General features: G+C 39.8%; 1 protein-coding gene across 2 annotated transcripts in view; it reads left to right on the forward strand.

Moving 5' to 3' along the window:
- Positions 1 to 25,156, forward strand: part of DNAH8 (dynein axonemal heavy chain 8) — a gene marked incomplete at its 3' end in the record, with an annotated part of 317,468 nt that overhangs the window by 109,314 nt on the left and 182,998 nt on the right. For both annotated transcript variants that reach the window (XM_080806629.1, XM_080806628.1), the window contains exons 29-37: positions 4,662 to 4,762; positions 8,820 to 8,957; positions 9,112 to 9,352; positions 13,951 to 14,150; positions 16,775 to 16,928; positions 18,327 to 18,490; positions 21,663 to 21,765; positions 22,741 to 22,845; positions 23,164 to 23,325. In XM_080806629.1, coding sequence (XP_080662755.1) covers positions 4,662 to 4,762; positions 8,820 to 8,957; positions 9,112 to 9,352; positions 13,951 to 14,150; positions 16,775 to 16,928; positions 18,327 to 18,490; positions 21,663 to 21,765; positions 22,741 to 22,845; positions 23,164 to 23,325 — 1,368 coding nt within the window. The remainder of the gene's footprint in view (positions 1 to 4,661; positions 4,763 to 8,819; positions 8,958 to 9,111; positions 9,353 to 13,950; positions 14,151 to 16,774; positions 16,929 to 18,326; positions 18,491 to 21,662; positions 21,766 to 22,740; positions 22,846 to 23,163; positions 23,326 to 25,156) is intronic.

Below are 25,156 nucleotides of genomic sequence, written 5' to 3' on the forward strand. Positions count from 1 at the left end.
TTGCCTTACCCTGGACTCTATAATACTCATCGGATTCACCTTCTTTTCCTATGCTCAGATTGCTGAGCACATCTAGAGAAAAATCACACACCCCTTTGGGTCATTGTTTTGAAGATTCATGGATTCCTCTGTAAGCTAGCCCCTAAGAGGATCAGGCAATTCTATTATTTGTGTCTGTTCTCTATCCTGTTTTCTGTAGTGGCCATACTATATGTTCATGTTCTGTTTATGTTCTCTGTCCCGCATGCATTTGTGGTCATTAAAAAATATTTATCAGATGCCTACTGTGTGTCCTGGTCAATAGAAAAGTGATTAAGGCAAGGTTCTTCCCTCTACACTGCTAAAATCTGGTAGGGAACAGAGAGCTAGATAGATAGTAAGTGCAAAACTGTGTGGTGAGCCCTATGATCTAGGTGTGAGAACTAGTGTTGTGGAAACAGATGTAGGGAACTACCAACCAAAATAGGAGCTGGGGCAGCCAGAGAAGGCTTCCTGGAAGAGGAGCCATCTGAGCTGCATCTTGAAGGACTATTTAGAGTTAGCTAGGGGAAGAAGGAAGAAAAACAAGTTAGACAGAATTTATACCTCCTACAAAGGCCCAGAAATGAGGAGTTAAGCAGTGGGATTTAGGGAGATGAAGGAGTGAAATGTGGGGTACAGTGGGCAGAGAGGATAGGGATGAGGGATGGGATAGCTGAGAGGGTGGAAATCACTACTGAGAGGGCTTTGTAGGCTCTGGTAAGGAGCTCCTAGCCCATTCTGGGGGCTGGAGGGCTCTAAGCAAGGAATGGCCTGTTGACATTTGGATTTTTTTTTTAAAGATTTTTAAAAATTTATTTGACAGACAGATGACAAGCAAGCAGAAAGGCAGGCAGAGAGAGAGGAGGAAGCAGGCTCCCCGCTGAGCAGAGAGCCTGATGCGGGGCTCCATCCCAGGACCCTGGGATCATGACCTGAGCCAAAGGCAGAGGCTTTAACCCACTGAGCCAACCAGGTGCCCTGAGATTTAGATTTTTAAAACAGCTGTGTGTTGAAAAGATTTCTCTGGCATTAGTGTGGAGAGTGCTCTGGAAGGAGGATGGTGAGACTCGTGGCAGCTTCAGTCATGCAAGTAAGAAATTGTAAAGATTGAGACCAATGAAGAAAGCTGGATCGATCATGAGTTTATTAACAAGACCAACGTGATAGGCCTGGAGCCTGGGCTGAGGGGAAGAGGGGGAGATTTCCAGCTTGGGCAAACAGAAGAAAGTAGAGTCATTTACTGAAGTATGAGTGTGGGAAGAGTAGTTTTGAGATTAGTTTGGACAGATGACCTTGTCTCCCAATTTACAGAGATGATTTACGGTGTGTGTGCAGTAAATTTCAGAGAGATGTGTTGCCTTTCCTGTCCCTGGGGACTCTGGACTCTCCCTTGTTCCTTCTTAGCCTGACCCTTTTCTCTCCTTTCCTCTTAACCTCTTCCTCTTCACTAAGTCTTCCCAATCAACATTTTAAAAGCTGTGTGTCTTTTCTTTTTAAAGTAACAATAAGACACCTATTTCTCTGTCCTGCGCCCCCTTTTAGATGTCACTTTTTCTTCACCAGGCCCCAGTTTCTGCCTGCCTTTGTACTCTGATAGCTTCCATGGTTGAGCCACCAGGAGATACAGAGATGTCCAAAATCCAGTGTTTTCTTCTTTACTAGGAATACCACGTTTTGCAGCAAATCAAGCCATATGAAGGCTTTCTGTAGCTAACTTAGTTTTGCCACGTGCTGGGTGGGGATTTCTTAATGTCCTTTTACCTATGTCAGAGATGACTTCCTATTATTTTACCATTGGGTTTTTTCACCTCAAAGCAAATAAAAAGAAGAGTGGATTCAGTAATCTTGTCCTCGATGCTTTGTGTGCATGTTCCTTAGATGGTTCAGGCTGGTTCCATTGCATGCTTTTCTCAGAAGGGTTCAGTCAAGTGGAATTTCTCATGTGGTATCTAACTTTCAAATATCTCCCTTGATTTGAGTGATTTAAATAGAAAACCCAGACCCCAGGGCACCTGAGTGGCTCAGTTGGTTAAGCTTCTGCCTTTGGCTCGGATCATGAGCCCAGGGTCCTGGGATCCAGCCCAGCATCGGGCTCCCTGCTCAGTGGGGATTCTGCTTCTTCCTCTCCCTCCCTCCCCACTTGCAGTCTCTCTTTCATTCTCTCTCTCAAATAAATAAATAAATAAATAAAATCTTGAAAAAAAAACAAAAAAAAGGGAATCCAGACCCAGATAAAAAAGGGTTCTTCTAGGATCACTGGAGCAACCAGGATTTGTAGCCTAGACCCTAATTTTGTGCCAAGTAAGGAAATCAGCTGTCACAGAGCCCACTGTCTGTGCTGCCTGGTTCCATGGGCTGGGTAGGTCTAGCCCAGAAACCCTGGTGGATTTCTATAAGGCAGGTTGTCTGTGCCGGCCAGGGTTTTCATGGGAGGCAGCAGGCATAAGCCTTCCTTTTGAACATGGTGTCCACAGACAAAAAGTCTAGTCCCTTGTTATTGCTGTGGTTCTTTTGTCCTAGGACAATAGTGGTCACTTTTGGTCCCTTTTTATGGAACCTGGAGGAGGCTCTGATCCTTAGCTACCTGAAGTCTCCTAAGTCCCAGGGAAAGGCCTGCCTCTCTGGAGGAGCCAAGACCAACACAAATTTGCTCACCTGGTAGTTGCCAGCTGAGCCAAGCAGAGCTCCTCAGCAATAAAAACAAGGTGAAGAATGAAACTAGATAGTAATGTTGGATGGTGATAAGTGCCAAGGGAAAAAATAGCGGAGAAGGGGCATAATGTGCTGGACTCTGTGTATGTAACGTGGAAGTGAACTTTAACACCGTATCTCCAGAGACGGCCACCTTGAAAAGCTGACATTTGAGTAGAGACCTAGAGAAATGAGGGAACGAGCCAGACAGGTACCTGGAAGAGCAGCTATCCAGACAGGAGAGAGAGCAAGTGCAAAGGCCCTGAGTGAGAGCAAATACGACATCATCTTACGTACATTCTCAGTGGATTGTCCTGGCTACACTGTTGAGAGTAGATTATTCACTGTCAAGGGTGGAAGCAGAGAGAGTAATTAGGAGGCTATTGCAATAATCCAGAGGAAGGTGACAGTATCTTGGATCAGACTGGTGGCATTGGAGTTGATGAGAAGTGGTTGGAGCCTGGGTATATTTTGAAGGTAGATCCACCTCTTTGCCTTTCCCTCAGGAATTACCAATTCATTGGTCAGTGACTGGGACTGTAATATGCTACCTTTTCACTGGGGGGTGTGGCTACTTCATTGAAAAGACATTGTAGGGCCCATCTCTTGCTGTCTTGCTCCTTCTGTTCTAACTATGCTTGGGGGTGTGCACACAGTAGGCTATTCTCCATGCATCTGACTGGGTATGTGACCCAACTGTCCTCAAAAGCAGGGGCCCCCTCAACTTCCTATCCCCCCAAAAAAAGCAGATGCCAAGATCTAGATCGTGTAAAGAAGCAGGAAGCCTCACATTGGGCCTCAGGGTGCAGCGGTGTTCCCTGAGGCAACTTTAATCTCCGGAATTACTGGGCACTGGGTTGGCCTGCTGACAAAGTTGGTATTTTGTTCCCCATTTGGCTGGTGCCATGGGTCTTTTTATACTATTTGGGGCTTGAATGGAAAAGGGGTGAGTGACTGGCATCCATCAATAGTCTTCACCACATAAACAAGATTTTAAGTGTCATTATTTTAAAGTATGCTAAGTTTCACATTTTTGTTTCTCTTTTTCTAGTGTTCACATGGTTCCATGGCTCCGTTAGTCAGTAACTTTATTGAGTGACCACTGTGCTAACCAGAAACTAATAGAAAAAGTGCAAAATACGGCCCTTACTTTCTAGAAAGGAAGAGTTCATTGGAGTTCCTCTAGGGTCTTCCCCCCTTCCTGAGCTGGGTCCTCTAAAATATGCTAACGGTAGCTGTCAGATCGGATTCACTGAATGTGGTGAGGTCTGATGCTAGACGTTCTCCAGGGCTGGAAATTTACGGCCCTCACTGATGCGTTATACCCTTATTTAGAGCTGCACATACCTTGTCACATGTGGATTATTTCTATTTGCTTTTGTGCTTTAAACACGCTCCATGCTTAGCATTCTAAGTATAGGAGATCCCACTTCCAATTCAAGGGGCATGGGCATTCATTTTGCTGATTCAGGTTGTTAGAATTCTCTCAAATGGTGTTAAAAGGGAATCCTTCATTTTATAGACTCTTTATTGCTTGGAGGGAAGACAGGGTGGAAAGGATTATACTCACTCATTTGAACCCTGTAGAAGAGAGGACAGGTCTAAATTAGTGAAAAAGCCTGAATTATAGATTTTTTAAAATGCAGTTTTATTACTTTCAGACATATTTATGGGAACCTGAAGTATAGGTCTTCTAGGGACCACATAATTTATTAAAGAAAAAATTTTATGTAAAATGGATGCTTTTAGAGTGTTTGAAAGTTAATTTTCCTAAGTGCTCAACTTTTCTTCTGATTGCTTGGTACCAGTATAAATTTCTTCACAAAACTTTGTTTCATAGATATTATTAAATAAACCTCAGTGTAGCTTTTATTCCAGTTATAATAAATTCTACTTTAATGGGGCCTGAATTAATTTTATTTTACTACAACTTAAAAATCTTTTTATAGGCCAATTTTGATGATCTGTGGAGGAAGTTTGTTACATATTCATCTGGTGAACAACTTTTTGGATTGCCTGTGACTGATTATGAGGTTTTACACAAAACTAGGTAAGTGTAGAAATTGGGCAAGTATTACATGCAAATAATGAAATGCTGTCCATTAGAAGAATCATGTCATCATTAAATCCTTTATCATGCAGAGAAGAGTGTCCCTTAGAACACTCGTAAATATTTCCCTTATTCTTGGCTATTGCTGACCCACCGGATCCATAGTTGTCACATATAAAACAAACATTCTTGGGGAATGGAAAGTACATTGCAAAAATGCCAGTGTTTTTGACCTATATTTAGCCTGTGCTTTACTTTGTTCTCTTGGATATTTTAAAACAGTGTCTATTATTGTGCAGAAGCACGCAAATAAAATATATTGTTTATTTAGAGGAATAGTCATCCCTGGCTTTCCAGCTCTTCTTACTTTTATGCTAAGTGCTCTTTTCTGTTGGGTAGACATAGAAATTCATCAGGGTTGAAGGCCAAGGAACTTCATTGATTTTAAACAATACATAGATCTAGGATTTAAGCAACAATATTTTATTGGAATTTTATGTAACTTTCCTCAAGGTCAGAATTAAAACAGTGGTTTTTTGCTTATTAGGATTATGGCTTTAGAAAAGGACTTTATGTTGACTTCTTTCAAAGTTGTAACACGTCTTTGCAAGAGAGACAAGAAATCGTCCAACCATAAATTAATGCCTCAGCCTACTTTAGGGTACATAGTTTGTATTCTTTTTCCAAAGCAGTCATTCACCAAGCTTAACCTGATGACCAGTTGCATTAGAACTGCAGGCATCTGGTGCTTGCCCTGATTTGCTGAATCAAAATCTCAGGGATTGGGTCTTGCATTTTTATAAATTCTCTATTTAACTCTTTTGCACGTTCATTCTGAGACTCTGTTTTATTTTAACTGGCAGTATTCCAGGAAAAACAATCATCATTTACCATCTGGACCAATGGACCCTTTTAATTTTTTAAATATTTTAATTTTTAATTTTTTAAATATTTTAAAGTAATTTAAAATATTTAAATACTTTAAAATATTAAAGTAATTTATGAATGATTTGCAAAAGTAAGAATAAGGAAATAGTGAAACACACTTTTGTTAGAAAATGTAATAAAAATTTAAGCAGAGAAAACCCACAATTTTACTCCATAACACCCTGGTTTGAAGATACACACACAAAATGGAGACTGATTCCAAAATGCGACTGGAGCCCAACCAACATGAGTTGACTCTTTGGTGAGTCAGAAACTGTACCAAAAATGAGTTGTTGCACAAAGAAAACTTGATTTGCTCCAAATAAGGAAATCATAGGCAATGGCTTCCAAAGCCATGGTTCCCCAAGAAATGGTGAATGGGTTCCTTTTGTTTAGGGTTAGGATGAATGTTTAACATAGAGGTGGGCATAAGGTCACACATACGCCTGAAGGAAACATGCCTAATCACACATTGTATGTTATGCAAATGAGGCTGTGCTCCTCTTTGGGCTGAGCTTTAGTGTTATTGTCGGGTAAAGGTGATTGGTGGTCTTTCCAGAGGTCCCCTCCATGGTCCATCTGCGCAGGTGCCAGTCAGAGGTTTGGCTCAGAGGGTCGGGGTGGTCAGGTCAGGCGGAAGGTCTTGTCAGGGCAGTGGCCATCACCTAAGGGGTGGTTTCTGGTTTCCTTTGCCCAAGTGAAGAGGGAAGCTGGAAAGAAGAGCTTAAGGAAAAATGTAAGAGAAAAATGAGTGAGTAGAAGCAGGTGGGTGGTGAAGGTCAAGTTATGGGGTCTCCCTGGTGACACAGCCAACTGCTCATCAGCTGTCATGCACGAACGTGGATCATACTCATTCTGTAAACTCTGATTTCTGGTTTCAAATCCATCTCCCACAGCTTCTAGCTTATTATTACTTCTGATTTTTCTTGCACTTGGATTGTTAAAACCCAAAACTGTTGAAAACTCAGACACTCCAGGTGGTGGGTATTAGGGAGGGCACAGATTGCATGGAGCACTGGGTGTGGTGAAAAAACAATGAATACTGTTACGCTGAAAATAAATAAAAAATTAAAAATAGAACAACTCAGACACTCATAATTTTGTTGAAGAGAGGATCACTATCTTTCTTACATTATAAATGCCAAAATCTTTATTTGTAGATTTGAATCATTAAGTCAATGAATTTCTTCATTTCTGCATCATCTCTCTCCTTTGAGCATACATTTGCCTTCAGCATTCATCCACTTAGGGGAAGTCCCAGTAAAATCTATGCAAACTTCACAAGCAATGAAAGAACAATCATTTATCCTTTTCACAAAATGGGATGGTTTAGGTTCTTGTAAAACACTTCGTGATGAAGCTCTTGCCTCTATTGAAATATATTGTTCACTCATAAGGGACTGATCTGAGTAAAATTCATCTAGGTAATCATCATCTAAAGACCCACAGTCTGAGATCTCACTATACAGTTTCACTATTACAGTTAAGAGTCTAGAGTGCTGCTCTGTGTCTTTCTCTTTAATACTTGGGGAGCACCTTTCTTATCAGTTGTCTTCTCTTTGCTGTTTTAGGTTAAAAAAAAAAAATCAGCAATTCTGAATGCTTAACTGTATTAAGTGAAAACTAACCAAAAATCAAAAGAACACAAAGATGGTTGATATCTGTGTGGTGTTCTTTTTTGATACTTTCTTAAAAGATGATGCAACGAGGGGTGCCTGGGTTGCTTAGTTGGTTGAGCATCTGACTCTTGGTGTAGGTTCAGGTCATGATCTCAGGGTCATGGGATTGGTCCCACACTGGGCTTGTGCTCAACATGGAGTCTGCTTGGGATTCCATCTCTCCCTTTCCCTCTGCCTGTCTCCACTCTCTTTCTGTCTCTCTCAAAATAAATAAATAAATCTTAAAAAAAAAAGATGATGCAATGCTTTGGGTGTCACAGTATGAAACTTGAAGAATGATTGTTGTCCCTTCCTTATGGGAGATCTTGTCATACTTTTTGTATTATTTTAGTCATTTTTAGCATAGCTGGGAATACTCTGTGATTAATAATGAAATAGTTCCTAAGATGATCAGCAAAATGAATCAGCAAAATGAAGCAAGAATTGGAAAAATAAGATAACCAAGATTCCAGAATGTGTTTTAGATTTATAAAAGGGTCTGATGTGCCCTTTTGATAATTGCAAGATAGATTGAGTTTTACTATATTAAAAACATAAGCAAACCTTGCCTTTGGTCTTTGGATTATTTACAATAAGTAATAAAATTGTGAATATCAATCCTTAAAAATAGAACCACTCAAGGGGTGCCTGGGTGGCTCAGTAGGTTGGGCCTCTGCCTTCGGCTCAGGTCATGATCTCAGGGTCCTGGGATCGAGCCCCACATCGGGCTCTCTGCTTGGAGGGGAGCCTGCTTCCCCCTCTCTCTCTGCCTGCCTCTCTGTCTACTTGTGATCTGTCTCTCTCTGTGAAATAAATAAACAAAATCTTTAAAAAAAAAATAGAACCACTCAAAAAATAACCTCAAAAACTAAAATTGTGTCTCAGGGACATTCATGGTCTGCTAAGGACTGAGGAATTCTTGGGAATATCCACAAACTCTGTTGAGTGTTCAATTTTTGATGTTTGACACAATAAAGGACTTTTTCTTTGCTTGGATCTATAATCACTCCTCTTATTCTTGTTATGTATATAATTCCATTTGGGCACATAAGGGAAAGCTTTCAGTAGGAAAGTGATGTATAAGTCACTTTCCTAAAGGCAGATGTTCTCATAAAAAACCAACTTGCATTTGGAAGAAAGATAATCAAAACCTTAGCCTGAGCTCTGATCTTATTATCAGATTCTGGTCACATTGTTTGCAATGTTTGGAACCATAATAATAATCACACCATTTGTTAATGTGAAGTCATAGTATGACTTGGAATGTTTGAAAACTATAAACTTGACCTAATTGATGGGGCTTTAATAAAATTTTTGTTTGGAAACTGACAAAGTTGTTTGCATGTTGGTGTCTATAAGACATTACACATGTCATGTATGAAATGTTTGATTGGATGAATTCTGCCTATCCCATAATGACATTTATTTTTAAGATATACATTATGTAATAACTTAATTATTTGGTTTCCCAGAAAAGAGCTCAACTTGCTGCAGAAGTTGTATGGACTATATGATACTGTAATGAACAATATTAGTGGCTATTATGAAATACTTTGGGGAGATGTAGACATTGAAAAAATTAATGCAGAATTGCAGGAATTTCAAAACAGGTGAGTTTGAATTAAGCTTACCTTTTTATAGTGCCTATCTTCATAGGAGCTGTAGGTATCTTACAAACACATTTATCTTCTGATATATAGCTGTATACACATAATGCTTCAAAGAAATGTGTAGTGATGTGATTTTTTTTTTTTTTCCTAAAAGGTGTCGTAAACTCCCCAAAGGACTTAAAGATTGGCAGGCTTTCTTGGATCTGAAAAAAAGAATTGATGATTTTAGTGAGTCCTGTCCTCTGCTGGAAATGATGACCAATAAGGCAATGAAACAGAGACATTGGGACCGAATCTCTGAGTTAACTGGAACCCCATTTGATGTGGAATCTGATTCTTTTTGTCTTAGAAATATTATGGAGGCACCACTACTTAAACATAAGGATGACATAGAGGTACATAAGCTTATAAGATCTTATCACTAGTTCATTAAAGAACATCTCTTATTTTTCTGAAAATTATGCAAATGGACATTTTATTTGAGGGTGTACTAATTGCTCTATATAATGTACCCTCAAAATTTGGAGTGGCCCTGAACATCCTTTGGTTTTGCAAAATAATATAGTAACTCAGGGAGATAAGATGATTATTTGAAATATGTTAGTTTGGGAGGTCCTCAATCTATCCTCCTCGTCCCTTAACTAGCTCTCATATTTTAAAAAATCTGTTTATTTCTGTATTGCATTGCTGGTGAATTCCTCAGAACTATAATAGTATGTGCCTATTGCCTTTTTGTTATTCATTTTCTGGCTCTTTTGTAATTCCTTTGTTCTTGTCTTCTCTCGCTCTCTTCTTTTGTTATTTGTATATCTGTAGTGGTATGCTTTATCTTTTGTGTATCTACTATAGGTTTTTTCTTTGTGGTTTCCATGAGGCTTATATATAACAACATATTTATAACAGTTTGTTTTCAGTTGATAACTGAAGCTTGAATGTATTCTGAAGCTCTACATTTTTACTCCCCCCCACTACATTTCGTTTTTGATACCACAGTTTACATTTTTTTTTTTTTTTTAGATTTTATTTATTTGACAGACAGAGATCACAAGTAGGCAGAGAGGCAGGCAGAGAGAGAGAGGAGGAAGCAGGCTCCCCGCTGAGCAGAGAGCCCCATGTGGGGCTCGATCCCAGGACCCTAGGATCATGACCCGAGCTGAAGGCAGAGGCTTTAACCCACTGAGCCACCCAGGCGCCCCTACATTTTTTTTTTAAATCTGTGTCTCCACTGACAAATATTGTAGTTATAGTTAGTTTTACTACATTTGTCTTTTAACCTTCATATTGGCTTTTTAAGTAGTTAACTTACCACCTTTACAACATTAGACTATTCTGAATTTTACTATATATTGACCTTTACCTGTGAGATCTACACTTTCATATATTTCCTGTTACTAATTAACACTGTTTCATTTTAGCCTAGAGAAGTCCCTTTAACATTTCTTGTAAGGTTCGTCTAGTGGTGATGAACTCCTTAAGTTCTGGCTTGTCTGGAAAACTCTTTAGCTTTCCTTTGATTCTGAAGGACAACTTTTCCAGGTAGGGTATTCATGATAATTTTTTTCCTGTCATCACTTTGAATATATTGTGCTCCCGTCTTCTGGTGTGCAAAGTTTCTGCTGAAAAATCTGCTATTGTTCTTGGGAGTTTCCTACATAACAAGTTGTTTTTCTCTTGCTACTTATATGATTTTCTCTTTGTTTTTAACTTTTAACACTTTAGTTATAGTGTCTTGGTGTGGGTCTCTTGGGTTCATCTGCTTTGAAATTCTCTGGGCTTCTGAGGTCTAGTTTTCAGCCATTATTTTTTCAAATACATTTTCTGCCCTCTTGTCCTCTTGAGATTCCTATAATGTGAATGTTGGCCCACAGGATCTATAAGTCCCTTAAGTTGTCTTCACTATTTTTCATTCTTTTTTTCTTTTTGCTCTGGTTGGGTAAGTTCTGGGCCCTGTCTTCAAGTTCATGATCCTTTCTTGTGCTTCATCTAGTCAGCTGTTGAACTCCTTTATTGTGCTTTTCAGTTCTGTGATTGTATTCTTCAGCTCCATGACTTGTACTTGGTACCTTTAAAATATTTTCTTTCTCTTTGTTGGAATTCTCACTTTGTTCATGCATTGTCCTCCTGAACTTGGTGGGTATTTTTATGATCATTATTTCGAGTTCTTTATCTGGTAAACCACTCATTTCTGTTTCATTAAAGTCTTTTTCTGAGGACATTGCTTGCTTTATTTGGATCATATTCCTGTTTTTTCATTTTACTTTGCTCTGTGTTGATTTTTATGCATCATATATAAAACAATAACCTCTCCTTGTCCTAAAGGAGTGGCCTTGTGAGGAGATAAACCTTATCCTTCAAGCCTGCCCTAGCTCTTGGTTGTCTCTCAAACCTTTATGTTTGTCCCAGTAGTATACTTTGTCTTTAGGTGCTCTCAGTAATTGAGGATGTAACGAGACCTATCAGGTCCCAAAATGGAGGATCTCAGTCAGCACCTAGACTTAGGCTGATTGAAAACTATATCCTTAGGCAACAACTATTAAAGCATGCAAATATGCCTCTTCTAAGGGAATACTAGGAGATGGGCATTTATGTCTGTTCTCTCTGCACTGAAGCTGGGAATGACAGCCAGTTAAGAACTTTCTTTGCTTGCTACCATTCTGTTGAATCCATGAACACAAGCCCTGCTGGTCACCACAGTCAGGCTATCAAGGGACATGCCTTTTGGGTGACAGCCACAAATGTGGAGTGCCAGTTTTTTACACAGGCTCCTTTGTTGGAGATGCCAGCATTTGGGAGCACAGCATAAGGAGTCTGAATATCACGCTCACCCTTCAAAGTCTCTGGAGAGGATTATAGTTGACCCTTGGATATATGTTTAATTAGGACTCTGCTCCTCAGGCCACAGCTGTGAAGAAAAAGTAATAGTCCTCTTACACAGTAAGAAACTGGGCATTTCAGTCTGATGTCTCAGCGCTCAGCACTGGGAGGTGGGTAACTAGTTAAGAACTTCCCCCCTGCCATTTATTCTATTCCTGTGGCACCTCAGACATAAACCTCATTTGCCACCAGAATCAGAGGATCATCCTGATCCCCTGTGTGGCAGCTACAAAACAAAACAAAAAACAAAAACAAAAAAACAAAACCAAAAACCAGGGTGCCTGAAATGTGCATAAGCTCCTTTCTGGGAGATATTGGTGACCTACAATGAGGTAGACGGACACTGCAACAGTGGTGCCCACCAGCCTCCATCTTGGGAGGGTATTTTGGGAAGCCCCAAGTTGTGTATTAAATTAGATTCCTGCCCCTCAGGCAGAAGCTCTAATATAAACAAATAGGCCTTTTTCACAGAAAGGATGGGCAGTTTCCAGGGGTCTGCCTCTGTGTTGGACCCAGGGGTGTAACCAGATATGTCGATGCAAACTGTTTACAAGGGCCTGCTGAGCCATCTCCCCTCCCCCGCGCCTTACCAGAGCTCTCAGGCTTGGGTTTCATCTCCATCTACTGGTCTGTGTATCTTTTCCACTCTGGTTCATGGAGATGTTTGTTTGGTTTTTAAGCCTGGCTATGTTTTCTACTTTCTCTGTTTGCATTTTATCAGTTATTCTATATTTTTGGAGGTGAGGAACTGTACCATGTAACTGGAAATCTCTCATATATATGATTTTGAGTTTTCTGCCTTTTCTTCGCCCTTCTTTTTTTTTTTTTAATTATTTATTTATGAGAGAGAGAATAAGCAGGGGAAGCAGCAGAAGGAGAGGGAGAAGCAGGCTCCCTGCAGAGCAGGGAGCCCAACACGGGAGTTGATCTCAGGACCCTGGGATCATGACCTGAGCTGAAGGCAGATGTTTAACCTGCTGAGCCACCTAGGCTCTCCATCTCCTTCTCCCCTTCTTAACAATACATGTACACCAGCAATATATATTTCAAAGAATTTTGTCCTATTTATAAATCCCATTCCAATACTATTGAAGGAAATGAAGAATTGAAAAAGAACTTTGGTGTCCATCTCATTCTTATAAGTAGGCTTTATACTGAAGAATATAGCCATTTATAAGCTGTGCTTTGAAAAATGCCATTTTGTAATTCCAAGGAATTCTAGGGTTCAGTTACTATTTGTACCCCAAAACAGATTCTCAGCACTGTATATGCCAGTATGTCCTGTTTGCTCTGCTCTGCATGTCCTGCCATTTGCCAAGCTGGATTCTTTCTGTCCTGGGACTTACTGCCTCTAAAGGAACTCTTTCCCCTCCCTGTAGAGTGTCTGCCCCCACCACCCACGGGAATCCCACTCAGTCTCACATGCTCCCTCCTCAATGAGGCCTTCCCTCCTGACTGCGGGCAGAAGTCCTTTCTCCCTCTTCAGAACTCCCAACAAGTCATACCACTCTGAGGACATTTATTATATGCTATTTTGTATTATAATTATTTGTGGAAATACCTTGCCCCTTTCAATTCCTTTTCATCTCTGAGATCTGTGATTCTAGGTATGAAAACAAATAGAGGCATGGTGGAGAAAATATGTTACTTTTATTTTCCTTTATGAGACTTTCATATCAAGGACTCTCAGAAAAACAGGAAACCCTGTGAGGAAAAAAAAAAAAGAAATGACTTTTAAGCAAATGAGACATTCAATTAGGGCCAGAGCAGGCTGGAATACAGAAATGATTCTATGCTACTTTGAAGAGTTCAAAGGACCCCCCACATATATTCTCCCTTGTTTCCTGTAACAACCTGCTGAGATGGAGCAGCTGTTATTATTTCCATTTTGGCCAAAAAACTCCAATTAAAATGTAATCAAGAAACATGAAGATTTAAACTCTGCTATTGCGTGTATATGGTACCATAAAAGAAATAGTAGTCAGATGGTCAGAAGGTTTCCTTGGCCATAAAATGACTAAATGACTTCTAGGTTCAAGCTTGAAAATGCTATGATTTTCTAAGGCACTTAATTTATAATTGGAAATGTCATGACATATTCTTTGATCTCCCTCTGAAGGATATTTGCATATCTGCCATTAAGGAGAAGGATATTGAAGCCAAGCTGACTCAGGTGATTGAAAATTGGACCAACCAGAACCTGAGTTTTGCATCATTTAAGGGAAAGGGAGAGCTCCTTCTCAAAGGAACTGAATCGGGAGAGATCATCACCTTGATGGAGGATAGTTTAATGGTCTTAGGTTCCTTACTAAGCAACAGGTAATTTTATACTTTGGGGGAAGGTTTTAACTTGGTTTCTAGGGTTATATAATACTGGATGAAAGCCCAGTTTTCCAGCTGTGGCATAACACAAGATTCTGAATTCAAGGGCTCACTCTTGTCTGTCCTGAAAAGAGCTACCTATTTTCCTAACAGTCATGGCTTCTGTCTCTTCTTTATGGTACTCATTTCTTCTTACTGTTTTTCTGGTGGGCACCGTCATAATTATTTCCCCCCATATTGGCAGTTTATCTCTTGAACATCTTGGCTCCCCACTGAGATGACATATTCATTTTGTTTTCTTTCTCTTTGGTTCCTCCAAGTTGTTATCTTTGCCTTCCTCAGCTAGCCCTGCTCAGGTGTTCACCCAATGACCCAGGAAAAGTATGCTGGCAACACATGAAAGGAATATATTATTAGGGGCTTATTATGTAAACCCTTCATGCATTCTCTTATGAGGAAAATTGTCTATATGTGTGTTGGTTTTACTTTTCCCTAAGTGAGACAACCTGTCCTCATTGGATTACTGAAACAGCTGGAAGGTGACTGTGACCTTGAGTGCAGCTTTTGGAAATGGGACTCAGATTAAGTATACTCTCAGGTCATAATCTGGACATTAGCAACCTCTAATCCCCTAGCTGACTATGCAATAATTCTCAACCATTCTTCATTTCAGCACACCTAAGAAATATGTCACAACCTCATCATTAGCAGAATCAATGTCTGGGGTGCATGGGAATTTTAATATCCCTTCTCTAGGTTGGAATCACTGGTTAATGAATGATATCCTCCTTGATTGCTGGCCTCAAAGGCACTCTTGCACTTGGATAATGACCTAACTCCAAAGCTCCTAGTTCTTGTAGTTCTGGGAGTTCTGGGTTGACTTGTTGGGGTTAAAACTCTACATACATCTTCTGCTTTCAGGGAATCTGAATAATCCTGGCAAAGGTGACCATAGGATATTCAGTGGTTCTTAAACTTTATGCTTCCACTGTTCATTGCAAATTTTGCCATGCTGATTTCCTGGATGATGTCCTCTTGAAGAAAGGCTGTAGATTCACCTGAAAAGTGTCTGTAGCCAACGAATTCAGGATTAGAAGGCTTTCTTAGTTTCATACTTAACTTGGATTTAGCCTGATTAGTATAATACTTATTTATAGTACTAGTAAACTCAATGCTGACACAGTGCCTGCTGGGTCTCTAGGGCTACCTGGGTGTGACTTCAGGAGGAAATTATATATCTCCATAGGTGAGACTTGACTCCAGATATTGCCTGGATGGTGACACCTTGCTAGTGGATTCCTGATTGATCTATAGGACTGACTATCCATCACGACAGGTTCCACCAGCCAAAGTTGTGCAACGACCAAAGGACAGAACGTGGTTATGCTAGATCTTATTGCAAGTCTCCCTTTTTGATGCTGGGAAGTTATACACCATCAAAGAGGATTCTTTTTTTTTTCTCTCTCTGTGCAGGACTATTTTTATCCTCAAATATCTAGGTGCTTCAATCCCCTGAAGTGCCCATCTGTACCATCTTAGTGTTCTTGTCTTAATTTTGAAGATGCTTTTAGCATATTGACTTCTTTTGGCTCAAGAGTATTGGCCAGATGGACAGTATAAATTGGGTGTTGAGTCAAAAGCCTCTTACTACCTGAATAGCTCATGTATCTCCTATATAACTCCCTTTATACCTCCCTATATAGCATGGGCTTCTAGAGAAGTTATGGGTTGCATCCAGGCATCAGACTGTTCCCAGAAGAACTCCCTTCTGTATGTAAGCAACTGCAAGTCACCCTGCCCTGGATCATGAAAAGTTTGAGGAGCATTATCAATAACAGTCATTCACCAGCAATGTCACTACACCACACCAAAACTACTTGTCATTGCCACAAACTGAGATCACCCTCTTTATCCAACTGTAGGTAATTGGGTCCTTATCTGGTAGCTTCCCATCACTTCTTGCATGACATCCCCTGAATTTCTTATCTTTCTTGGCTGGACCCAGCTTTCTGGATACCTCAAATTCCCATAAACTCTGCAGCTAGCCCTGATGTTGAAAAAAGAGGAAGCAGGCTATTTGGGGCCAACTATTCTGGATCTCTAACTCCCTAGAACCTAGGCATAGTGCCTGGTGGAATTACAGTCTATGGGTGAGAAGAGCACATCTGTAGGTGGACATCAACCCTCAATCTTGACTATTGGCCTTGTCATCATAGTTTCAGAGACCAGGAACAGTACCCTATGTGTTATTCCTGCAGTCAGTGCTCACTTAGATTTGGTTCACAGAAGTCTTCTAAAAACACCTTATTCTGTGTCTTTACTTTCCTTCCAGAAACAATCAACACAATCATTTTGCTGGACCTCCATGTCCTAACACTTGGCCCATCTTCCTGGTCTGTGACTCATACACAGAAACAAGGAAAATCGCTATAACGATATGAGTTTTATGCCTAGAAAAGCAAATATCTCATTAGCTGTATGAAATTTATTAGGAATTGCCTTTTAGGAAAAAAAAAAAGTTCATTTCCAAAGGAATGTTTCTCCTATAATTTACTTTGGTAGGCCATAGTATTTTCTGCATCATCCTTCAAATATGGTATTTTTCCATTTTTACTTTTTAGATATAATGCTCCATTTAAAAAAACTATCCAGAGTTGGGTGTATAAATTGTCCACTTCCTCAGATATAATTGAAGAGTGGCTCGTAGTCCAGAACCTTTGGGTTTATCTTGAAGCTGTCTTTGTAGGTGGAGATATTGCCAAACAGCTCCCTCAGGTAAATACGGCTTTTGTAACTACCAAATGTACAGTTTGATGTGTGTTGTCTATATGTCTCTATAGAAGTCTTTACAAAGACATATGGCTGTATCTTGATTATTTAAACCAGGGTTGGTGATCTTTGGCCCACGCATCTGTTTTTGTAAATAAGTTTTATTAGAACACAGCTGTATCTATTCATTTACGTTCTGTCTACAGCTGCTTTACCATTGTCGCAGCAGACTTGAGTGGTTGTAACAGAGAACATATGGCCCACAGAGCCTAAAATATTTGCTATACAGCCTCTTTGCAAAATAAATTTTTAAAATGTGCTGATTTCTTAATTTACATTAGTAGAAAGAAGGAATTCACATATTTTCAAATTTCCAGGTTTTCTGAGGTTGTGAGGTATATTCAAATGTGGTACTATTAAATTATATTTGTTCATCTCTTCTAAGAGGTTACCTTACAATCTTCCTCTGAGATTAGAATTAAAATTAATCTGTATTGTATAAGCACAAATTAACTATTAGTAAGTTGACCAGTAATAGATCAGAAATATACCATGGGGCAAAGAAACATCTTCAGAAGCCCTTAACAAAAATCTTTAAAACAGCTTTATTCGGGCCTTTTAAGTAAATACACTTACTAATAGCTTTATTCTATGAAGGTAATGTCCCTCTTATGAAATTAAGGCTGCTCTTTCTGAATTTCTATAAATACAGGATCTATATAAATTAAAAATCAAGGATAAAAGCGTTTTGAAAATGACTCGTTTCCCTTTGTAACAACACATTTTTAAAAATAATTCTTTTCTTTTTCAATCAGAAAGTTGTATTGTTTAAAAAAAATACCCTTAAAAATTTTAAGAATCAAGTTTATGCCATTTCTTGAGGCATTTTTGCAATTGAATGCAAAGCTTAATATCATCCATAGTAAATAGAGAAATTTCATTTGCGAGAATGTAAATGAAGCTTTGTTCTGGGGTTTTACTTTTTTTTTTTTTCTTTTTCCTGGGGTATTTTTGAGCTGTAATTATTCAGAGGATCTTGAGATCAGATTATTTTCATGCTTCTTCAGTTTGCTCATCAAACCAAACACCTGGGGTGCTGAAAGACTAGATTTGAGCTTTAAGTTGATAGCTCTGCAAATTAATTGTGTGGCATTTTGAAAAATATATTAAATGTAAGAAAACAAATAAGCGATAAACCCCATTGTAACAAAGCAGTATTTCAATAGGCAGTTTTATGGCTGGGTTTTTGTTGTCCAGAATTAATGCAGATGAAAAAAAATTGCTCCTTTAAATTATGTAGACTGAGAACTAATAGAAGCCGGTCTGAGGAACTCTAGAAAATTCCAGAATGAAGACTTTGCTTTATTCAAATGTTAATTTTTACTGACTAGGAGTTTGTTTTAGGAAGCAAAGCGGTTTCAGAATATTGACAAGTCCTGGATGAAGATAATGCAGCGAGCTCATGAGAACCCCAATGTGATCAGTTGCTGTGTTGGAGATGAAACCATGGGGCAACTTTTACCTCATTTGCACGAACAGTTGGAAGTATGTCAGAAGTCACTCACAGGGTAAGAGTGGAAGTTGTAAGTTTCCTCTCATTTTATATGTGATGGTGTTTTCTCCCAAACAAGTAAATAATATTGATGCCATTTCTGGTTTGATAGGGATGGCTGAAGTGGCTCTAGGAATTTAGCAAGAATTTAATTTTCCTGCAGAAAAGACCCCATAGCTTTAGGGGTTGGGGAGTTAAGGCATTGTAGTAGTTTTATAGGGCTGCTGTAAGAAATTTCCATCGACTGGGTGGCTTAAAACAACAGATATTTATTTGCTCACATTTTGGGAGGCGAGAAATCTGAAATCAAGGTGTCAGCACCTTCTTAAGGTGCTGATGGAGAATCTTCCCTTCCTCTCCAAGGAATCTTTCCTTCCTCTCCTTGACCTGTGGCTGCATAACTCAGATCTCTGTGTCTTTGCATGTCCTTCTCCTCTTCTTCCTGTGTGTCTCTTATGAGGACTCTTGTGATGGGATTTAGGGCTCATCTGGATTAACCAGGATTCTCTCTTCTCAAGATCCTTAAATTCAATGCACCCACAATGACCCTTTTTCCAAATAAGGCCACATGCACTGCTTCCAGGGAACAGGACGAAAACATGTCTTCTGGGGGACTACCATTCAACTCACTACAAGCATGGAGTAGAGATGCACACTAAGTGAGCAATTAGCCAGACAAATTCATGGATGGTTTTCTTAAAGGGTAGTTCATTCTCAATTTCTGTTTGAAATAGAGTTATGGGATATCCTAGTTTGTTCAAGTTTATATGCCTCTGCCCCAACTTCATGGCTAGTGGGTCCCCCAATGCTTCCCCAGTATCCTGGTTTGGAGATAATTATGTGTTCATCCTGGGTTTAAGCCATGAAGTTCACAATATCCCTAGAAAGATCACGGTGATGTGATTTCAAGTGGGAGTTCATGAATGAATGGCCAAGAAAGAATTCTTGAGACGTTTTTGATACAAAAAGGTGGCTTTATTAAAGCATGGGGGACGGGACCCATGGGCAGAAAGACCTGCACTCGAATTGTGAGGAGCAGTTCATTACATTGGAATTGCAGGGTGGGTAGAGACAAAAGAAGTTTCCAAAAAGATTTTCATATGCTAAAGAAGACTTATAGGATCCTGGCTAAGGTTTTTGTTTTTGTTTAATTTTTATTTATTTTTTAAATTTATTTTCAGTGTTCCAGAATTCATTGTTTATGCACCACCCCCAGTGTTCCATGCAATACGTGCCCTCCTTATTACCCACCACTAGGCTCACCCAGCCTCCCGCCCCCTGCTCCTCCAAAACCCTCAGATTATTTTTCAGAGTCCACAGTCTCTCATGGTTTGTCTTCCCCTCCAATTTCCCCCCAACTCCCTTCTCCTCTCCATCTCCCCATGTCCTCTGTATTATTCCTTATGCTCCACAAATAAGCAAAACCATATGATAATTGACTCTCTCTGCTTGACTTATTTCACTCAGCGTAATCTCTTCCAGTCCCAATCCATGTTGATTCAAAAGTTGGGTATTCATCCTTTCTGATGGAGGCATAATACTCCATAGTGTCTATGGACCACATCTTCCTTATCCATTTGTCTGTTGCAGGGCATCTTAGTTCTTTCCACCGTTTGGTGACTGTGCCATTGCTGCTATGAACATTGGGGTACAGATGGCCCTTCTTTTCACTACATCTGTATCTCTGGGGTAAATAATCAACAGTGCAATTGCAGGGTCATAGGGAAGCTCTATTTTTAATTTCTTAAGGAATCTCCACACTGTTTTCCAAAGTGGCTGCACCAACTTGCATTCCCACCAACAGTGTAAGAGGGTTCCCCTTTCTCCACATCCTCTCCAACACACGTTGTTTCTTGATTGCTAATTTTAGCCATTCTAACTGGTGTAAGGTGGTATCTCAATGTGGTTTTGATTTGGATCTCTCTGATGGCTAGTGATGATGAACATTTTTTCATGTGTCTGTTAGCCATTTGTATGTCTTCTTTGGGGAAGTGTCTGTTCATGTCTTCTGCCCATTTTTTGACATGATTATCTGTTTCATGTGTGTTGAGTTTGAGGAGTTCTTTATAGGTCCTGGATAACAGCCCTTTGTCTGTATTGTCATTGGTGAATATCTTTTCCCATTGTGTGGGTTGCCTCTTTGTTTTGTTGACTGTTTCCTTTGCTGTGCAGAAGCTTTTGATCTCGATGAAGTCCCAAAAATCATTTTTGCTTTTGTTTCCTTTGCCTTTGGAGACATGTCTTGAAAGAAGTTGCTATGGCCAATGTCGAAGAGGTTACTGCTTGTGTTCTCCTCTAGGATTCTGATGGATTCCTGCCTCACGTTGAGGTCTTTTATCCATTTTGAGTTTATCTTTGTGTATGGCGTAAGAGAATGGTCGAGTTTCATTCTTCTACACATAGCTGTCCAATTTTCCCAGCACCACTTATTGAAGAGACTGTCTTTTTTCCACTGTATATTTTTTCCTGCTTTGTCAAAGATTATTTGACCATACAGTTGAGGGTCCATATCTGGGCTCTCTACTCTGTTCCACTGGTCTATGTGTCTGCTTTTATGCCAGTACCATGCTGTCTTATTTTTGTTTTTGTTTTTTTTTTTAAAGATTTTATTCATTTATTTGACAGACAGAGATCACAAGTAGGCAGAGAGGCAGGCAGAGAGGGAGAAGCAGGCTCCCCGCTGAGCAGAGAGCCAGATGGGCTCGATCCCAGGACCCTGAGGTCATGACCTGAGCCAAAGGCAGAGGCTTTAACCCACTGAGCCACCCAGGCACCCCTGTTTTTGTTTTTTTTAACAGTAAGATATTGGAAGCTCCTACAGGAATGTTATACTCTGCCTGTCTCAAGTATTTGTCAATGGGCTGCAAGTTATAAGGAAATTTAATTTTATCTACATTTCCTTTTGCCCTTGTTCTCCACATCAACAGGAGGGCTCTTGAGAAAGAAGAACCATAGGTGATGGAGCAGGTTTGCTCTGAATCTCTTTCTTATTTTACTTGCTTTCCCAAGTGCCATCCTGACCTAGCACAGACTTTGGTTCTAACCAAACATTTCAGAGGCAAATGGGAATTGACTGTAGGTGTTTGCTATTATCTTACTGAAGACGTTAGGGATTGTGTCTTGGCTAAAAATAACCCCCAAATTAATAATTCAGAAAATGCCATTTGGTAATATGACTTTATTTAAAGGTATTTGGAGAAGAAGAGATTACTGTTTCCAAGATTCTTCTTCGTATCTGATCCAGTTCTCCTGGAAATTCTTGGACAAGCCAGTGATTCCCACACCATACAGGTATAATCTTAAAATCTGTTACCTAAATTGCTTTTTTACACAGCATACATGATTAATAATAAAAACAAAGTTAGCAGCTTAATAGCACAGGAGAGTATTAAAAATTATGTTGAGGGTAAAATGTCCTATTTTCTGTGTTTTCTGAGCTCATCAACCTAAGGCAAGAGTCACTGATGATTATGCAACTCAACAGTTGAGTGACCTTAACCAGCATCTTAATTTTCTTGTGCCTCAGTTTCCTCATCTGTAAAATAGGAATGTTAATGGTTCCCACCTCATAGGATTATCATAAGGATTATGTGAGATCATGCACTGGAAAGTATTTAGAACATAGTATGTGCTCACTAAATGTATTCATTATTGTGAGTATTTTAGTCTAAATATTCTTAGATCAAATGGGGATTATGGTTTGGATTTATTCAAATCCAAGAGCTTCTGAAGTGTTTTTAGACATTTCCAAGGGCGGTACTTCCAGAAAGCAGAACCAGGTGTGGGAGGCACCGAAACACCCCACCCCAGGGCGTTGTCTGGTTTGACAATCTGGGAAGCCACTACTAACGTCTTCCTTGCTGGTTTCTGGGGACCTGTGGGGAAGAAAAAAGAGAGGAGGGAGGTCAAAGCAGTGTCAGACAGAGAGAACCAGGAGAGAAGCAAGACAGAGCTGTGTCTGGGAGGGACATAGGTAGGGACCGCGGGGTTCAGTCTCCATGTGGAGGAGGGCAACAGTCTTAGTCCAGCCTCCATCGTGGAACAAAGGCATTTGCAGGAAACAGGCTGTGGGGCTGATCTTAGAAGTGGGCCTCTGAGTCAGTTGAGGATCAAAGCAGTGTTTTGTTTGTTTATTTGTTGATGCAATGAAGTGCATTCTTTATCTCTTACAAAGTCAATACATGTAAAGGCTTTTAAAAATGTCTCAGTGGCTTTTGTGTTTAGCCTCATGTATGATGCCTTTGCTCTGTCTTGTGCTTCCTACAGCCACATCTCCCTGCAGTATCTGACAACATAAACGAGGTGACATTTCATGCAAAAGACTACGATCGTATCCTGGCCGTCGTATCAAGAGAAGGAGAAAAAATTATTGTAATTTAACTCGGTTAAAATTCTGTTATTTGGATTTATTTCAAAATTTAGGTTGAGGAGAGTGCAATTCTTTTTTGAACAACAGAGAGTTGAGGAGGAGGATGAACTTGGGTTCTAATCCTGTCACCTTGGCTTGGTTACCCTGGCTTTCTATTTCCTTCCACCTATAGTATTAGTTGATTTTTCTCATGTTTTAAATATGCTGTGTAAAATTATTTGCTTTGCATTGAGGTACTGTGATTTATCAAGTGAAGTGTGACATTTGTAAAAATAGGAAATTATTATCAATTTGTAATCTATCTGTAATATATTTTTTAGTTGGACAGTCCCATTATGGCCAAAGGTCCTGTAGAGATTTGGCTTATGGATTTGTTAAAAATGCAGATGTCATCCCTACATAATATCATTAGATCTGCATTCTACCAAATCAGCGATTCGGGATTTCAACTCTTACCTTTCCTCAACCACTTCCCAGCACAGGTGAGAATATATGTTTAAATAATGGAAATATGGGGGAAATATACTCAGGAAGCAGTTGGCCTTGACGGTGTGGCAGCCTTTGTAGCCCTGAACTAGCTAGGGAGGCCTTCCCACCCTCAGCAGCCATCTCCCTACTTGTCCACCTACATGGTTCTAGGCCAACCTATCCCATTCCCAGGAAGAGGATTTGCCACTCTTCTCCCATCATTAAGGAAAACACTAAGACTAAACTTACTAATGGAAAATTTCATCTTACATATAAAACACACCTATCATTGTATGAAAGATATCTGTCTATGTATGGATTAGATGGTATATTTTCCATATATCTATGTATGGATATATGTAAATACAGATATTGCTAGGAATATAGACATAAATAAAAGGAATGAGCATAACTTTTCCTGAAACAAACTCTATCTTGGCTTTTGTGTATTTTCCCCTCAAGGGATTAAAAGTTGGCATAATCTGTTAAAGGAGGCCTCTTCATGCAGTTAACTTCCTAACAGGACAGGACCTTGAAGAGCCTGGGATTAGACCAGGTGTTCTCTTAAACAGCTCTCACATTCTAAGGCTCTCAGGAACTTACCGTGTTGTGCCAAGTATTATTAAAACTGGGTGCAGGACAGCAAAAGAAACAGTCAGCAAAACAAAGAGGCAACCCACAGAATGGGAAAAGATATTTGCAAATGACAGTACAGACAAAAGGTTGATATCCAGGATCTATAAAGAAATCCTCAAACTCAACACACACAAAACAGATAATCATATTAAAAAATGGGCAGAAGATATGAACACACACTTCTCCAATGAAGACATACAAATGGCTACCAGACACATGAAAAAATGTTCATCATCACTAGCCATCGGGGAGATTCAAATCAAAACCACATTGAGATACCACCTTACACCAGTTAGAATGGCCAAAATTAGCAAGACAGGAAACAGCGTGTGTTGGAGAGGATGTGGAGAAAGGGGAACCCTCTTACCCTGTTGGTGGGAATGCAAACTGGTGCAGCCACTTTGGAGAACAGTGTGGAGCTTCCTCAGGAAATTAAAAATAGAGCTTCCCTATGACCCTGCAATTGCACTGCTGGGTATTTACCCCAAAGATACAGATGTAGTGAAAAGAAGGGCCATCTGTACCCCAATGTTTATAGCAGCAATGGCCACGGTCGCCAAACTGTGGAAAGAACCAAGATGCCCTTCAACGGACGAATGGATAAGGAAGATGTGGTCCATATACACTATGGAGTATTATGCCTCCATCAGAAAGGACGAATACCCAACTTTTGTAGCAACATGGACAGGACTGGAAGAGATTATGCTGAGTGAAATAAGTCAAACAGAGAGAGTCAAGTATCATATGGTTTCACTTATTTGTGGAGCATAACAAATAATATAGAGGACAAGGGTAGATGGAGAGGAGAAGGGAGTTGAGGGAAATTGGAAGGGGAGGTGAACCATGAGAGACTATGGACTCTGAAAAACAACCTGAGGGTTTTGAAGGGGCGGGGGCTGGGAGGGTGGGGGAACCAGGTGGTGGGTATTGGGGAGGGCACAGATTGCATGGAGCACTGGGTGTGGTAAAAAAACAATGAATACTGTTATGCTGAAAATAAATAAAAAATTTAATTAAAAAAAAAAACTGGGTGCAGGAAAAGAAGAGCCAACAGTTCATTCAAATTTTCAAATTCCAGCCAGAATAAATGAAGACTGATGCTTTGTGATCTGGGTCAGAGATAGCGTGGGAGAGAAGGGAAGAGGAAATACAGGCAGTTTTGACCCAAACTACACTTCTTGTCTAACTGCTTCTCCCAACCCAGCCTCT

The sequence above is a fragment of the Martes martes genome (assembly GCF_963455335.1).
Source record: "Martes martes genome assembly, chromosome: 6".
NCBI classification, from domain to species: Eukaryota; Metazoa; Chordata; class Mammalia; order Carnivora; family Mustelidae; genus Martes; species Martes martes.